We start from the raw sequence: 18,544 nt of genomic DNA, 5'->3' as shown, positions 1-18,544 counted from the left end.
TAGAGATGGTGAACGAAGTTACAAGGTGGAACTATTAATGCTACACTTCAGGTAATAAGGAACTTTCATTTACTAAAAATAAATTAATAGTTCAGAGTGTTGAATTTTTTTTAATTTTCTTAAATATGTTTTAATTTTTTGCTAATTATTTATTCAAATATTAATAGTTTTTCATTTAAAAAATCATGACAACAGTTTTATGTTTTACATTTTGTTCCGTTACCGTACAGAAAATGAAGGGTTTTTAGATTTTTCTTAAAAACAATATGCAAATTCCTCATCAACAAAACATGAGGCCTCCTTCACGACTACTGGCGGATGTTTTCATTTCCTTTGCTTCCTTTGAACGCTGCATAGGAAACAAGAGCAACAGTGACAAAAACCTATGGTGAAGTTGACCTCCTTCCACCTCTTTTGCTGCTTGCTTCATTCAAGTCCAGTAGGTGACATGATAGCTGGGGACAGCGGCCAGAACACTTGTTTCTTAAAGTGACAGTGTAGGTACAGTTACTGCTAAAAGTGCTAACATGCTGTATTTTGCCTCCAAGGTTTGCAAGCATTTCAAAATGGCTCGCTTAAGGGCAACAGTGTTTTGTCATCTTCAAAATTAGTGCTTGGTTTTACCGTGGAAATTTGACTTCAACATTCTGGGAAATGGGAGTGAGAGTAAATTTCGATACAATATATTATATTTTGTCAACTATAACGGTAATATTGCAATAAAGCGATCACATGATGCGATACATCACGGTAGCTCTGCAAGTGACAAAAGCAAAACTTGTAGAAACACAATTAAAATATAGTGAAACCTTGGTTAGCGTCATTCGTTCCAGAAGGTCCAACTCTAACCGAAACGTATGCTAACAGGGTCAATTTTTCCCATAAGAAACCATGCAAATCCAATTAATCCGTTTCAGACCAAAACAAAAATGTTCTAATTTTACATGCAGAAAACAATTGGAAACGCATATACATACATATAAATGATGAATGAAAGGTATAAATGAACAATTAAGGTTACTTTTACCGTCACTGAAGACGTGACTCTTGATGTGACTGTTCCCAAAGACACAACGTGGCAGCTAGTTAAACACAAACACTACCTACGTGTTTTGACATGAATTATTTTTTGAATTCAATAGTGCTTCTCACCTCAATAACCAATTTCTTGGAGCCAAAGAAAGTTGCAAGTGCCAGCATTTGATAAAGACGGTGAGAAACACTATTGAATTAAAAAAATAACACATGTCCGTGTTGATCTCGCTGCCACATCATGTCTTCCACGTCTTCAATGAAGGTAAAAGTAACCCTAAATGCTCATTTATCCATTTCAATCATCATTTATATGCATTTAGAATCATTATGCACGTAAAACTATAGTTGTAAAACTATAAAAAGGTGTTTTGTGTGAAACACTTTTGGGAGTCAACCGCTGAGGACATCATAAACAGGCGACATAGGTGATTTCCGTTTTTTGTTTCCATGTAGTGGCGAGCTAAAAGGATACTAACAAGTATGTTTTGTGATTTAAAAAATACATTAAGAACATAGTTGGACTCACACAGTGTATTTACAACACAAGACACGCGCCGTATTGTACGCTAACCGGAGAAAGCACGCAAACCGAGGCAAAATTCTGTCGTGAATTTTCAATATTAACTGAAAAACATGCTAAAAAAACCACGCTAACCGAGTTTTCAGTGTGCAAACATCAAGACATCTGAATGTTTCACTAATTCATGAAACATTTCACTGAAAATAGTGGCATAATAACAGTCTGGCGAAAGGTTACTATAAGCGCTCTAGTTATAGATATATACACTATTTACTTAGGGGCTGGTTGCAACCGTTTGCAACTTAGAGGGCGCTAACTTTCAAACGTGATTCTAGCACTATGTATATCCCGCCCTCATCTTTCTCGGAGCCCATAAGCCACGCCCCATGTAACACACACGCAGGCGCATTAGTTATGTTTGTTGTCAGCTAATGATAGCGATTTGGCAAGCTTAGCGACTAGCGTTACCTATCACTGAATGTATAGCATATTGTAACAACAGAATGACTATAAATGGTATAGTCACATTTTTTATTTTATTTTTTTTAAATTGCACTCTATCCTTCTCCAGGAAAAACTCTAATACTTTGTTTGTAAAAGTCTGATCACCTCCTGGTAAGCTTGGGTATATAATCCTCCAGCTTGGCCGTCAAATTCATTCATTCATTTATTGAGCAGAGCATAAAAATGTCTTGCATTTGAATTGCCTTGGGTTTGCTGGATTTTCCTTTCTATGGAAGGACGGCAGTGACAGCTCACGCACGCTTTGACCCCTTCATGATGAAGCGAATACTGCAAGTGCCTCCCACATGACATTTCTGTGTATTTTATTGTCTGATTAGCAAGAGTAATGATGTCACACTTACACTAAAAGACATTACACCAGCTGCAGACAGTTATGGTGTATAATAAATGTCTCTGTAACATTGCATGATTGGCGACATGCTGACAAACGGAAACCGGCAGGCGCCATGATCCAACTCAGTGCACTCAGACGGTAAGCAGGGCTTGCGCACTCAGCTCGCGGCAACCTCATTTTAGGCTTCCGTCCTGTATTTGATCAGGAAATATGCAAATTCGGCAGGCTTTACTTCAGAAAATGTAAAAATAACCGATTCAAATCATACAGAAAATACATTTATAATACGGTTCAATGGACAAATATTTATTTTAAGTTATTATAATTATTATTTTTCTTTTTGTTTTTGTGTTTTGGTTGATAAAAATCAAACAGCCCCTTTGCCTAACCACAAAGAGGACAGGCCGTGAATTGGAAGCATATTTTTTTTAAACTTCATTTATACAGCACATTTTAAAACAACCAGGGTTGACCAAAGTGCTTTACTTTTACTTGAAAAAGATTTGCAGTGCATGAGAACATGGAACTTTCTTTGACCACATGCTCAAGTATGAACCACTGTTGTAATATCAGCACGTAGCAAACCGCTCAGCCAGCATTACTACTGCCGATGAGTTCATTGTAAACAACAGTACGGCAAGTGTAACACGCATGTGTTTCACACCAACAGCTGCGTTGCAACATTTTAAAGCGCATGCAGCGGTAGATAAAACTGCTGGATGCTGACAACAGCTATGCAGCTATGGCCATCTTGTGGAGTTAATTAAAAAAACTACATCAGTAGGTTGCCGAATGCCAACGTTTCATGACCCGGCACTAATTGGAGATTCCCGGAGGCACCCGGTGACCATAGGAAGCACCGTAGTTAATCGAATAGAGGCGTTAATTGGAGCATTTATGGTATTGCTCTTTACATTTTACATCAATTTCAACAGAATTCGTAATTGTGTCCATTCTTGACGATGTTGTGAGTCTTCACTAGTCCGTTAAAACAAACATTAGTGATAAATGTAATAAAGAGGCGACAAATTTATTTCATGTTTTTGTTTTTAGATTGAGCAGTTATGGGAAATGAAGTGAAAACATTTTGAAGTGGTGACTATAAAAGCACCAACAAACCTCCCTGAGCTGCTTTATCTCCAAACAAGACAATGTTCATTCAGCATGGGTGTTTATTTTGGTTTTAATCCTAGCCAGGTACTGGGGGGAAAAAACACCCACACATAAGACGCCGTCTGTGTGGCGCTCGTGCAGGCGCTGACGTAAAAAGAAGTAATAGATAACTGAGCTGAACCCAATCTAACGGCAGGGACAGTGACTGGGTGAATTTTGGTGTTGTTGCATGAAACATTAGCTGTGTCTTTCTCCTTTAGCCCTTGTCTCTTTGTACTGTAGCTCGCCATCAACACACACACACACACACGCACACACACACACACACACAGGAGCACGTCTGTTTCCCCCTCAACGCCGACAAGCGAACGGGCTTTCACTCACAGCACTCAGACGTGTGAGGGGACAAACAGAGCGACTTTGTGTTCTTTTGCGTACACTTAACAGCGGTCATATGACAACAAGGAGGCAGTGGAGATGAAGAGTTAATGAGGGAGTGCTATGGCGTGCAACCAGCGGGGGATAGATGCTGCTGTGCAACCAAAGGGAGGAGTGTGTTTTTTATGCTGTATGCTGTAGGTTCTGTTGTCACCTTACTTTTGGTCTTACATGAAACTTACACAGTGGAACCTCTAAGGTCAAACACAATCCCTTGTTTGTATTTGGAACACTTTGGAAAGGAAAAAAATGGAATGTACGTTGGCAAACCTCACTCCCTGATGCCTTAAGAGTCACAGACATGGTGTTGACAGCTTGGGCTTTCAGCTCATTGGTTAGTGCTCTTGATTCTCATTCTGTGGGCCGTGGGCCTGGTTAGACCAGAAGGGTTACATTGGTGCCATGACCCGGTTAAAAGTGAGGTTTAGTGGCGTGAGCGTATGGATGCCAGCTGTTGCAGCCGTGCGAGAGTACGTTGGTAAACCTCACACCCTGACACCTTAGGAGTCATGCTGGACATTAAGTTGACAGCTCGAGCTTCTAGCTTGATTGATTAGCGCTCTTGACTTTCGTTCTTTGGGCCTTGGTTCGAGCACAGGCAGAATTTAGGGCTGGCTGGACCAGACTGGTTATACATACAAAACTATCCAAAGTTATAAACATGGTTCTTTACACATTTGCACAGTAAAGGCGTCCAATGTTTGTATTGATCCATTTTCTTTTGCTTATCGGGGACACGGAAACAGCGGCCTCAAAAGGAAAGTTCAGGCTTCCCGGTCCCCGGCCACCACCTCCAGTTCCACTGGAAGGGCACCGAGGCGTTGCCTGGCCAGCTGTGAGACGTAATCCTTCCAGCGTATCCTAGGTATACCCCGTGGCCTCCTCCCGGCTGGGCATGCCTCGAACACCTCAGCAGGAAGGGGTCCAGGAGGCATCCGGTCTACATGCGTGAGCCACCTCAATTGGTTCCTCTTGATGTGAAAGAGCAGTCCAGCCACCCTATGAAAAAAACTCATTTTGGTCGCTTGTCATCTAAGATCTCGTTCTTTTGGTCATGACCGCAAGTGAGGGTAGGTCGACCGGTAAATCAAGAGCTTTGCTTTCCGGCTCAGCTCTCTCTTCACCACAACGATCCGCTACAGCGACGCTGCACCGATCCACTTGTTGATCTCATTCTCCAGCATTCCCTCACTTGTGAACAGGACCCCGAGATACTTGAACTCCTTCACCTGGGGCAAGACCTCACTCCCAACCTGAAAGGTGCAGTCCACCATTTTCCGGCTGAGAACAACGGCCTCAGATTTGGAGGTGCAGAGTCTCATCACAGAAACTTCACACTTCAAACTGCCCCAGTAGATGCTAAGGTCACCGCCTGATGAGGCCTTCAGGACCACATCATCCAGCAGAATAGCAGAGACGAGATCCTAAGGCCCACAAACTGGACACCCTCAATGCCTTGGCTGTGCCTAAAAATTCTGTCCGCAAAAATGATGAACAGAATGGGAAAGCATCCTTGGCCGAGGCCAACGTTCATCGGGAACAGCAGTGGCAGTTCTAGCTGTGGACCGTATGGGCAATTGCCCAGGGCAGCATTCTCTAGGGGGCGCCAGTGCTCAACACTCGTTTGCTCATCAAGTCAGGATGTGTGTCACTGATGGCCGCCCTCTACAGATGGGATACTCGTGCCATTCTGCTCAGACGTGATCAAACGAACACCACTTGATGTGGATGAAACCAAAGCGAGTAGTGAAGGGGATGAGTTCACTGCTGGGCCTTAACCCTCAGGTTGATTACGGGGTTAAAAAAAGTAAATTACAACAGTAATTGCTCAAAAATAAAACACATGCCAGTTATTATATTATAGGGTTATCACAAGATCACAAGATTTCTTGTTTAAAATTTCTCATGGGCACTAGACCAAAATAATTAATCACACAATAAATGAAAATGTTGCCGGCAAATAAATGAAAATATTGCCATCTGCATACATGTCTGTTTTCCTCATTTTCCACCTCCAAAGAGGGAGTAAGAGAAATCACTCCATAGAACAATGGCATGAACAGTAAGCCCCTTTTTTCAGTCACACTGTCTCTTTGTCCCGGTGGGTGGAGGCAGGGCCGATAGCATACACAGTGCAGAAGAGTGTAACGCAGTAGAAATGATTGGTCGATTGCTATATTTTTAAATATTTTTTCATTGTACTTTTCTACAGAAAAGTTAAAATCTTGTCTCGTCTTGTTCTCGTACACCCAATCTTATGTATTGCCTCGTCTCATGAGTGTCTTGCGACACCTCTATTATGTTATGTTCATTGTATCGCAGACCAAGAGTCTCAAACATGTTATTTTGCGATGAAAATGTTAAATAAAAACGAGGCAATTGTGAGTCAATATGAGTTGGTTAGGCTTGACTGCTTGTTGAGCAACAGTGGGGGATGACGATTTACTGTCATTTGTGACAAAAAAAAAGTGCAAAAACCATCAGGTGCACAGTTTAGAAAGAAGAGGAATGAAGAAGAGGAGAAATGGGCCAAAGATAAAGGTGAAGAAAAACTATGTGCGTGAATTTGCGTTAGATGGGGGGGCGCCACAGTGTCCGTCTGCCCAGGGCATCATTCAAGCCAGAACCATCACTGGGGAACAGGCTCGATTTACTGCTGGCAATGCAAACCAGGCTCCTGTTGCGGTTGCATAAAGACGGAATGGCACGAAGTAGCGTGCCACCAATCACGTACTCCCGGAGCACCCCCTACAGGACACTGCAAGGGCCACGGTTGAATGCCTTTTCCAAGTCCACAAAGCACATGTGAACCAGTTGGGAAAACTCCCATGCACCCTCCAGTACCCAGTTGATCACTGCTATGGCTGCAGGAAATTGCTTTGCTGAAGATTAAAATCACCAAAAAATGTCTGTGGTTTGAAGGAACCTGAACATTTCGATTTTCTGCTGCAAAAGCCCCATTAATCTTGTTGGTCATAACCAAACTCAATATTACGCTGTAGTGAGAGATTGAATGTTACAAGTTGCGGCTGTAAGATGTGCTGCACTTTAATATATTTTGTGGATGCTAAATCCAATGTGGGTCAATATATGCTAAGCTGTTTCAACAAAACATCCACATCTTAGCTTTGTGTTATTGGTGACAAAGCAAATGAGTGGAAACAGAATAATACAGTGCTTTAATAATACATTTATGTTATTTTTACAATATTTCGAAGGACAACCCTGCGGTATATCGTATAAAAAGCAGAGGCGTGTCCGCCTTGTGCCATTTTATGCCTTCACATCTGATCAGCCCGGCGCAACAAACATGCCATTGTCAACACTGACAGGCCTTGTGACTCAGTGTGACCCGCTGGACCAGCCGCTGAGCATCAACAACATTAAACAGGGCATTATCACAAAAAAAAAAAAAAGCACCCGTCACACACATCAGCGCAAGCCTCCACTCACTCCATCCCTCCCTTCCATCACATCTCCACCCCATGAGCGACCCACTGTTTCAGAGGAAGAACAGTGAGAACACTGGCCGGCATTGTTTCTCCATAATGAATGACTCGTATGCTCAAGTGTGCACACAGACTATGCAGAAGTCTGCTTTTAGCATTGTGTAATGGCCACAGTATAATGCAGTCTAATAGCATCCATCACAAATACAATAATGTTCAATTTGAGGTAGATAAATCTGCTGGATGCTGGCCACTCATGATACAGTCGTCCCTCCGTTATCGTGGTTAATTGGCTCCAGACCCGACCGCGATAAGTGAAATTCTGCAAAGTAGGATTCAATATTAATAAATGGAATGTTTTTGTAGTTACAGCATGGAAAACCTGTTTATGACTTTGTAAATATGATTTTTACCATTATTTAAGCCCTGTACAAATGACCGTTAGAGTCACCTTTACACTCCTATAATTCTTTGTTTACACCACATTGCACAACTCTTATGCGCTGGCTACGGGATAACTGCAGGGACGCAAGAGACGGGCGTGGCTTGAAGCATAGCATCCTACCGAGCTAACTAGTTAGCCTCTGATTTATTTATTGTAAATTTACAAAAGGGTTTCCAACGAAGCGGGGAAGAAGGGCAAACTAAGAAGCCAAAACCCACCACTTCTACATGGAACTTCAGACATGCTATGGTTGACTCCATGCATTGTGACGGCAATGTAATGTAAGGTGTCATCAATGTAACACTACTGATGCCTAGTGACCAGAATACTGCATATGACTTGTCTTTCAATATTTTTTGACTAATAATAGGCCATAGTCAACCACGACAACAGCAATAATTCATTATTTACTGAAAAGACGCGATAGAGTGAGGAAGTGATGCTCGAAACGCAAAGTGGCGAGGGACGACTGTACATCACATGCGGCTACGGCTATCTTGTGGCGTTAATAAAAACAAACAGCCACAGCTGTGAATGCTGGTGTTTTTTTTTAAAGTATAGACCCCAGGGATTATTTGCCTACACGGCGACTATAGGAACCTCTGTGGTTAATTGAATAGCGCCATTACGAAAACAAACAGTTCTTCACAGCAAATATTTGCGTTAAAAGCTTATGGCTGCTTGTTGGCAACTTCTTTGACGTTCAGTTTAAGAGTGTGCTCCGTTAGAGCTGTGCAAAAATCTAAATGTAAACCTAGAATATACACAAACAGTCTTCCGCTGCAGGAAAACCACGTTGGCTGACCTATATCTCATCTAATTGCGATGTAGAGTGGAACCAACACAAAGCTTTGACGCGTCACACCGAAGCGAGCTTTCAAGGTTGGGAATACTTTTGGTGTTTTGTTTAAGCATACATTACGCTCGTTAGTTGCAAAAAAAAATGCAGGCATCACATGATACAGTTGTTATCCGCCGAGATCTGTGCTACCGGCTGGGATGGCGCTGATCAATCGTTCTTCAGGCTGAAAGCATGAAATTGACCGTCTGCCTTTTGTCCCAGATTCCAGCGTACCGGCAGAGCTGCAGCAGCACACAGCGCTATGAGTCACACAGCCACAGGAAACAGCTGATCACAACTCTCTCAATCTTCGTCACAGTCTGTGGATTTCTATTTTACTTTAAAGGTCTGCACTAGTAATTACGGCCGGGGCTTTAGTGTCAATGCACATCAATGCGGTTTCTCTCCTTGATCAATTTGTTCTTGGCAAGTATCTTGTTTTACAGGAAATTGACTAGGCGCACTGCAAGAGACCGGAGGCATTTTTAGTGAGATTTTCAACAGATTCTTTAATCGGCTGTCACCATTACCTTTCATTTATTCGCTCAGTTTGACTGAAAAGGCAAAGATGGGTCAGTATTTATGGTCCTCGTGTTTGTCAGAGGTTGCTTTGTTACTCGCCGGCCGAGCATCACTAATATGGCCATTCAATATTCTGCCGTCAGAGAGAAAAAAAAAACTAATTGTGATTGATTGGAATGAAGTGTAGCGAAATTATGAGTGCGCGCTCAAAAAGGTGTATGAGTGCATGCTTCTTGTTGACAGTTTGTGCGGTCGCAGGTGATGATCGCGTGTGTGTGTGTGTGTGTAGGTGTGTGTGTTTAGACTCTCAACAGCATCGGTCCCAGTGACGAAGGAACATGAACATTTCACAAAAACAAACAGCTTGTTAAACAGTCTACACACATTGTAGAATCAATGTATCATATCATGAATGAATGAAATCAGCAAAAATGACATAAAATACAATGGTTCTCGGCATTCTTCCTCTTTGTACGTTGTGTTCTTTAGTAAATTTGTTGTGTAATTTGGGGACATTTTCCCCACACTAAATAGAATCCGGACACAAATTTATTTTCCAGTATTAGCAGCAACTGCTTCTACTACACAGAGGAATAATACAACAGCAACATTCAATCAATGATAACTGACCAATTACTCAGTCCAACAGCAGAAGCATGTACAGTCGCCCCTCTCACCCCCCTCGCCACTACGCGCTCAAAGTTTTGCCCTAAATTTTGCATTTTCCGGCATAAAAATGGCTAAATGAACTAAAATACAAATATAACTGACTATAGGGGTGTTAGTTCATGTCTAGAGGGCTCTAATAATCTTTTTATTTTTTCTTTTCTACGTATTGTAATGATTTATCTTTCATCTTTTATTCATTTTCTACTTATTTATGGATTTATTTCTTATTTTTATTTATTTTCCTTTCATCTTTGCTACACATTCTCTAGGCTTTTCAAGTGTAATCCTGTGAAGTTACTTAATGTACCTTCTTGAGGAATGCGTCACATATTGATATGCTAAAGGTTTTCAGTGTCGTGCAGGCCTACAAATGTTTTAAATGTAATTTTCCCCTGAGGTCGTACTTCTTCTCACTCCAGGAAAACCCAGTCATCTCTGTTTATACTAAACAAGCTTGTGTGTCACCTTGTGGTGGCTGCACAAGCCGTGAGGAAGACAAGAGTAGTTGAGCATTGATCACCTCACTAATGCATTGCTCATTCATTGTCTCTGTAACATCCCATACATAAATAATGTCCCTCTTGTTTCTCTTAAGCAGGTCAACGTTCTCTCTCAGGCTTTAGGAATCGTGTTTATTCTAAAAAAGAAAAAGAAAAGTTGGAAGTTTTGGCTTTGATTAGAAGAAATAAAGGTCTGATCTTTCCAAAACATTTGGCCATAAATTCCCAGCACTTTACAATCATCTTGGGATTAGCTGCTGACATGGATATTGTCAAAGAAAACCCTCTGAATAACTCTATTTAAAAAATAAAAAAAACTGTCAGGTGGCAAGCTCACAGCAATTCAAGCAGCTGCCTTTGGATGAGAAAATATCATTGCTGTGCAGCTGACAAAATGACATGTGAGCTCTTTCCTATGTGTGCCTGCACTGTACTCCCTTTGCAAGACCTCTTTGTCGAAAACCCGCCGAGTGTGATAGTGATAACCGTGCCATTGTGAGGATGCGTGACTGATCGTTCCGAGCAAAAAGTGCAAAAAACGGACACACCATCCCTGCAGGCAAAAAGGTTGTGCAGTCATCTACAGCCACACTTCCTGGTCTAAATAGTCAAATCTGATGGAACACAGTTACCCCCTAAATGGGAACCTGTTTTTCAACATTTCTAAATGCGTCTCACAGGTGCCACAATAGTGTATTGTTAGTGTGTTGTTCAAAATCTAGCCTTGATGCTGGAATTTAGACAGTTTCAAAGTGCTTACAGTTTCAAAGCCTTACTAGGAACACGCTGTTTTGTGTGTGTGTGTGTGTGTGTGTAGCTTTAATGCGAATTAGCTGTGTTGCATCTCCAAGAAGCACTACTGTGCAATTAATCCACTTTTTCCATATATACTGTAACTAACTCTGCACCTGTACAACCTAATAAATGCCATATATCACATAAAACAACGTAACATTAAGGAGTGGAATAAGACGATACAACGCTAGCATAGCTACATGAGCTACAGTGCTAACATTGTACTCACATTTTAACAGAGAAATCATGCTAGGTTAGCCTATTTGTGGAAGAAAAACAAAATGATCAAACTTACAGCTTCCACGTCTGTATGGTAGACTTTATTTTATATAGATGTATAGCAAAGCCTTTTTTTTATTTTACAAAGCTAGCTAAAGACTAGCCACACGGTGGAGGAGTGGTTAGCAAGTTGGCCACACAGTCAGGAGATCGGGAAGACCTGGGTTCGAATCTGTTAATTAGCGACTCTAAATGGTCCATAGGTATGAATATATCTATGTGTGTGTGTATCTATGTGTGCCCTGTGACTGGCTGGCCACCAGCCCAGGGTGTACCCTAAATCTCGCCCAAAGTCAGCTGGGGTAGGCTCCAGCATACCCCCGCGACCCTAATGAGGATAAGCGGCATAAAACATGGCTGGATGGATAGCTAAAGACTCAGTATCTCCAAATCGAAAACCATGGTTGTCAGTGGGAAAAGTGTGGATTGTTGGGAGTGAGGTGTTGCCCCAGGTGGAGGAGTTTAAAGGGATAGTTCGGATATTTTGACATTAAGTTGTATGACATCCCCATCAGCGGTCGACTACATACCCCCGCCCCATTTGGTCCCGCGAGTCCAGTTCTGGTCGGTTTCCTGTGACGAGGAACGTACAGGAGTTCCGCTTAGTTGCTGGGTCATTGAAGTAAAGAGTTTTAGTTTCTCAAAACATTTGCATCACAAAAATACCTCCTTAAAAAAAAAAAAATCATGAATCATTCTGTGTTGAATTTGTCTCCCGCCGTATCCCTGCGCGCTGTCCCCTCTCCGTATGTGATGAAGACGCTCACATCTTCAAACAAGATGGCCGCGGCCCTCCGTCGCAGATGAAGATGCCAGTGTCTTCATCACATACACAGTATACAGTATTTAAGTATCATGGCCGGATGCCTCTCAGACACCTCCCTCGTGATGTGTTCTGGGCATGCCCAGCCAAGAGGAGGCCCCGCGGTACGGCTAGGACACGCGAGAGGGACTATGTCTCCTTGGTGTGGCAGAGGTGCCACTGAAACTGCTGCTCCTGCGATGAGGACACGGGTAAGCGGAATAAAATGGATGGATGAAATTTTACAAAGCTCATCTAGCTGAGGGCGTGCAAGAGGTGGCTTCATGTCCGTGGGGAAGGAGTTTTCTGTTAATGATGTCCTAAAAACTGGGACTTCAACGCTGCATAGATTTTTCTCACGCTTGGTGCTCATAAACATATAATTAGGATTAGAACATCACAAAATCTCACATCATGTAATAAGTCCTACAACTATTTGCAGCGGAGCTTATTAACAACATGACAGGAAATGTCGTACAGTGGAAGGTGACATCCAGGAGCTTGGTTACCTATCGGCTACCACTTTACTTCAGCATCATGAAGAGAGGCATTGCCTCCAAGCACGTCCTCGAGTGATACACCTCTTTATTCCACAGCCAGCTGTCTAATAACTCACAGACTTACGAGCACGCGTGGCTCTTGTGTGAAACGTTGCCATTAGGCTTTTTGTTGCTGAGTTCCGCACCAGTCAAACTTTTAATTAGGCTGTGTTTGTGATGAATGTCAGCATTTTACTTTTTGGTCTTGTTTGCACAGTCTTCCCTGGCAATTTTCTAATGTTGTGGAACTTCAAAAGGTGCCGAAATGCAGTTGCTGCACATTTACAGGGTTGCGAATAAAAAAACAAAAACAAAAAAAATTCAAAAAAGGACTTCATGCACAACTCTAATGGCCTATATAGAAATCTGTCCATTAACCGCTTTTCCTGGCTGTGTCAGTTAGCGAGGGGTAGCCAGGAGCCTGAAGCCAGGAAACAATGCTTGCCGTGTGTACGGCATTGCTTTATTATGGCTTTGTTCTGCTCTGTTTGTCCTCTCACTCCTTTGAAGAAAGGACCTCGCTCTCATAAACTTCCCCCTTTCTCTCTCTCTCTGACAGGTCGGCAAAGTTTGCCAGCAAAACTAGGCCAAAGTAATGATTTCACTTTTGTTACTCAGCCAACAGCAAACAGCCTGCCTCAATATGTGCCTATCTACCCCACAACTTTATTAACATCCCAAAACATATTAAAATTCAATTTTTTTATTGGGTCAACCTCTCCCTCCTGAACATGCCTAGAAGGACCGAAATGAACCCATATCCCTGTGAAAATATTTGTATTTCCCCCCCACTAAATTGCCATGTAGAACCTGGTGGATAACATCACAGATGTCTGCTAGCACAATTACAACAGAGGTTTCATGGCGGCATTAAAGCACAGGAGGTACCTGCTGCCTTAAGACGGTTATTCTCCCCTTGAGGCGGTAAATAAGCATTTCGCCTAATGTTGTTTTGTTGAACAGTAGAGAGGATCTCCAGAGGCAGTGGAGTGTCATCGTACAAACAAATTCTTCTTGCGATACTGCATTTCTACTTTTCTAGACCGTGCTTTTTATGTAGTATGTTTGACCTTGACTGTGTATGTGTGCGGTAGCGTGGTACGTACTGTTTTTTGTTTGAAGCAAAAGCAGGTATACCTTTGTACTGTATTTACTATAAAAACAAATGATAGTCCATTGTCTCTCTCCCTGAACCCAGTGGGGCAAGGCAGATGGCCGCCCCAGAGTCTCAGTTCTGTTCAAGGGAGTTTCTGCTTGCCTCCGTCGCCAAAGTGTTTGCTCATGTGAACTTTTCTTTGACGTAGCATGGTTCAAGACCTGCTCCAAAGTCCACCGAACGCTAACTTTGCCACAGTTCCTTGCAAACGACACCAAGAAGCGCCTGAATGGGATAGTTCTGATTTTTTGACATGAAGTTGTATGACATCCTCATCGGCAGTGTAGTACATCAGCGGTGACTTACCCCCCGAAATTGGTCCGGTGAGCCCGGTTCTGGTCGGAAAGCCGTGATGAGGAACGTAGTTCCGCTTAGTTGCTCGGGCCATTTAAGTAAAGAGTTTGGCTTCTCAAAACAATATGCATTCAAAAGAGTAATACATTCGCATCATAGAAATAAAATCAGACCTCACAACTTGCTCTGCGTTATGTTTGTCTCCCACCGTGTCCCTGCGCACTGTCGCCTGTGCATTCTTGTGTATGTGATAAACACACTTGCATCTTCTTCCGCGACGGAGCGCCGCGGCCATCTTGTTTGAAGATGCGGGCGTCGTCATCACATACACACAAATGGACAGGCGACAGCGCGCAGGGACACAGTGGGAGACAAATATAACGCCGAACGATTCATGAGGTCAGATTTTTTTTTGGCATGTGTTGGCACTGTTATTAATCACCCAAGTTTGACCCCCCATAAACCGGATAGGTCTGAAATTTCTCACACAACTTTACAAAACATGAAAACCTACAACTTTAGGGTGTCTAGCCGAATCACCACAAAATTTGGTACAAACCTTTAGGGGACTGACAAGCACAAATTTAAGATTGGAGCGATATTGGTGGAAAATGTAGCAACTAATTGTCGACAAGTCATTGATCATTTGTCTATTGGTAATAAAACTTTGAGGATATCTGTATTGCGTGTATGCGAACATGTCTTTCAAAGTACTCAGACCACAACCCATAAAAAGGCAACAAAAATGTTATTTACACCAAAAATGACATTCAAATGTATAACTGTTTCTCCAACTGTGCAGTGAAACTGGTCTTCATGTCCCGCTTCTCTGTTTTGACAGACTCACGGGCCTTCAGGAAACTGAAGAATCTTCAAAAGGGCAAGCTCCAGTAAAAACAAAAAGAAAGGGGTGGATGATTGCAAGACGCAACACGGGAGCCATGTGGGAGTGGAGTGAGAGAATTTTCACCATCGCACCCATCAAGCCCAAACCCTTCCTCCACTGATATACGCTGAATGGTGTCCGTCTTCCCTGTAGAGCTTTTCCTTAGGGGCAGACCCTGCTATGAGCCCCATCTCCCTTGGCTTCAGCAGGCAGTCCATCCTCAGTGCCAGGCACAGTGTGGGCATCCCACAAGTCTGGGTTTTGCCCACACAGGACTCACAGACTGCCCCTGAGAAAAAAACAATGAAACGCTGCTGAGTCACTTGGTCATTGTGACGTCGTACCCGCCTCCTCTCCCAACGATCCTCGACCTCCACCAAAGTTATCCGTCACCTCTTCTTTGCAATTTGCTCTCCCTTCCGGCGGCAGCACGAGTTCCTTTGCGCTTACCACGTGGTGGAGGACCATGGGATGCCGTCAGAGCTCGGAGGAGAAGGAAGCGGCTCGGCGCTCGCGGCGGATAGACCGCCACCTGCGCTCCGAGAGCCAGCGGCAGAGGCGTGAGATCAAGTTACTGCTACTGGGCACCAGCAACTCTGGCAAGAGCACCATTGTCAAGCAGATGAAGATCATCCACAGCGGCGGCTTCAACCTGGAGGCCTGCAAGGAGTACAAGCCCCTCATACTGTACAATGCCATCGACTCGCTCACCCGCATCATCCGCGCCCTCACCACCCTTAAGATCGACTTTCACAACCCCGATCGCGCCTACGACGCTGTGCAGCTTTTCGCCCTCACAGGGCCGGCCGAAAGCAAGGGGGAGATTACTCCAGAGTTGCTGGGGGTCATGAAACGCCTCTGGGCGGACTCCGGGGTCCAAGAGTGCTTTCAGCGGTCCAATGAGTACCACTTAGAGGACAACACGGCATACTACCTGAACGACCTGGACCGTATCTCCGCGCCTGAGTACATCCCCACGGTGGAAGACATCCTGCGATCCCGTGACATGACCACCGGCATTGTGGAGAACAAGTTCACCTTCAAGGAGCTCACCTTCAAGATGGTGGACGTGGGCGGACAGCGATCAGAGAGGAAGAAGTGGATCCATTGTTTCGAGGGCGTGACTGCAATCATTTTCTGTGTTGAACTGAGTGGCTATGACCTCAAACTCTACGAGGACAACCAGACGGTAAGAAAAATCCACTGTAAAGAGACAGGACAAAGTATCTAGGTGTCCTTATGCAGACATGTTTGAATGGTAAGACCATTAACAACAAAAAGCATAATTGTCTTCGCAACCCATTTAGCTTTAGCAGACCTACCTAGACAGAGCTGGGCTTTGTCCGTTTGTACTTGTCCTCATTTTTAAGATTGTTTCCAATTCTTGTTCTGGCAATCACATTCACTCACGCAGGTTTAATTAGCAAGCTGTTATTTTAGTTTGCTGCAGAGTATCAGCTTTAGCACTAGCTGTACTGTTCCAGGTTGTGTGTGCAGAGCTTGCAGTGTTTCCCATCCATCCATCCATCCATCCATTCATTTTCACACCCTGGACTGGTTGCCATTTCTTGCCATATCATGTCTATATGTGCAGGGCACATATACACAACCATTCACACAAACATTCATATAATTTAGGGTCGCCAATTAAACCTAACATGCAGGTTTTTGCAATGTGGGATGAAACCAGAGTCCCTGGAGAAAACCCACACACGCACAGGGAGAACATGCAAACTCCACACAGAGATGCTCAAGCAGAGATTCAAACCCAGGTCTTCCCGATCTCCTGACTGTGTGGCCAACATGCTAACCACTCGGCCACCTTGCGGCCTTGCAGTGTTTCCCCTCCCTTTATGTTAGGCTAGCGCCTAATATGCTCTCTGTATTGCGCAAGAGGCACAATCGCATACTTTTTGTGGCAAGCCTTTGAGCAAGCGTGCCGCAGGTTTTGACTTTGTGAATTTTGTAGACTTTCTTCAGAATGTGACGGTTATCATGTACATGTAGTCCTTGGGTAAGTACAAGTTCCGTTCCTAGACTATGATGTAAGTCAACTTTTAATGTAAGTCAGATCTTATGACTAAATTAACACCCAAGTAACTCATACTGTACACAGAACACATGAAAAACATATACAATACAGTAATAAAAAGATTAAATACGATTAAGGAATTAAATGAAACCATAATAAAAAAAAAAGATCACTGTGGTTGTCTTACCCACTGGGGGGTGTTACAAGGAATGTTGGGAGGAGGATGTCTCAATAATGAGACTACTACGCGGCTTATGCTGTTATCACTGTCCATTTCATAGGAGCTGACCCTTTCCCATACACCATCTTTATCCTTCATGATGGTCATTATGTTTCTGCAGCTCGGACAGGGCATGCAACCAATGTTGATTTCTCCACTGAGCGTCTTACGATGTCTAATTTGACTTTCACTTTCATGCACTGCCATCAGACGAGGTTGCCTCACTGCCTGGGGAGTTATAATGGAGACTTAAAACTGAAACTTCAGTTACACTAAAAAGAATAAAAGTGATGTTCTTCCTCTCAGTGTAGCAACGCGACTACGTGATACTCCGCCAGCGTTACAATCCGCCTACGTTTTACTCCGCTCCGTGCACGTAACTAGTTCTCGTTTTGTTTTTGTACAATACTATTAATGGCAGGGAGTATGTAACCACAAAACGGCGAAACTCAGAACAATGTAAACCGAGGACCACCTGCATAACTGGGAAGGGGTGATTGCATTAATTATATGACGCGTCTTTATTTCAGCGACCGTGCCAACTTGTTTTGACTGTGGATTATTATAGAGACTTTCTATTAATTTTTTTTTATAGAAGGTGATGGTTATCATACATAACTGACGCAGAGCGATTGCATTACCTTCTATGACTCAGCTACGTTGTGCTTCCCCACTACTCCGCACTCCCACCCCCGTCCACAGCTGTAAACCTGGGGGACACACTGGCTTGTGCAAACTGACAATGAGACCACCGTTAGCGTCATGGCTTGATGCTACAACACAGATAACCACCCAGGTTCCACTTTGTCTCGGGGGAAATGCATCCACTCTGACGTAATGTCGTATGAACAAAGCTATTTTAAATTCAAGAAGCGAGATGTCTGTGCTGGTTTATCTCTTTCTCATTGTTTTGGTATGTGAGTCATTTCTTATCCGTACCATATTCATTGCCTTATCGAGATGTTTTTGGAATGTTATGTCGTAAATGTTTGTTTAACTGCCTTGTTGATAACGGAAGGTCAACAATGAATACTATTTCAGTTTTTGGTCAGGATCACCTAAGGGGTCAGCTATTTTTATAGTTTTTTTCGAGGCTGCAGTATGCATGCTTTTAGGCTTTGTCAAGTACTAACCAGGAAAGTTAGCGGTT

At 43.2% G+C, this 18,544-nt stretch overlaps 1 protein-coding gene across 3 annotated transcripts in view; it reads left to right on the top strand.

Moving 5' to 3' along the window:
• The window catches only part of gnaz (guanine nucleotide binding protein (G protein), alpha z polypeptide), a 34,395-nt gene that overhangs the window by 1,808 nt on the left and 14,043 nt on the right, over nucleotides 1–18,544 (top strand). Inside the window, exons 2-3 of one of the 3 annotated variants that reach the window (XM_054756335.1) lie at nucleotides 8,923–9,018; nucleotides 15,098–16,331. In XM_054756335.1, coding sequence (XP_054612310.1) covers nucleotides 15,609–16,331 — 723 coding nt within the window. In that variant the 5' untranslated portion in view covers nucleotides 8,923–9,018; nucleotides 15,098–15,608. Of the gene's footprint in view, nucleotides 1–8,922; nucleotides 9,047–15,097; nucleotides 16,332–18,544 lie in introns of all 3 variants that reach the window. The other 2 variants (XM_054756334.1, XM_054756333.1) reach the window with 2 other exon arrangements.

This window comes from Dunckerocampus dactyliophorus, chromosome 17 (genome assembly GCF_027744805.1).
Source record: "Dunckerocampus dactyliophorus isolate RoL2022-P2 chromosome 17, RoL_Ddac_1.1, whole genome shotgun sequence".
NCBI classification, from domain to species: domain Eukaryota; kingdom Metazoa; phylum Chordata; class Actinopteri; order Syngnathiformes; family Syngnathidae; genus Dunckerocampus; species Dunckerocampus dactyliophorus.
The sequence above is the reverse complement of the archived record's forward strand: the minus strand, read 5'-3'. Positions and strand labels throughout refer to the sequence as shown.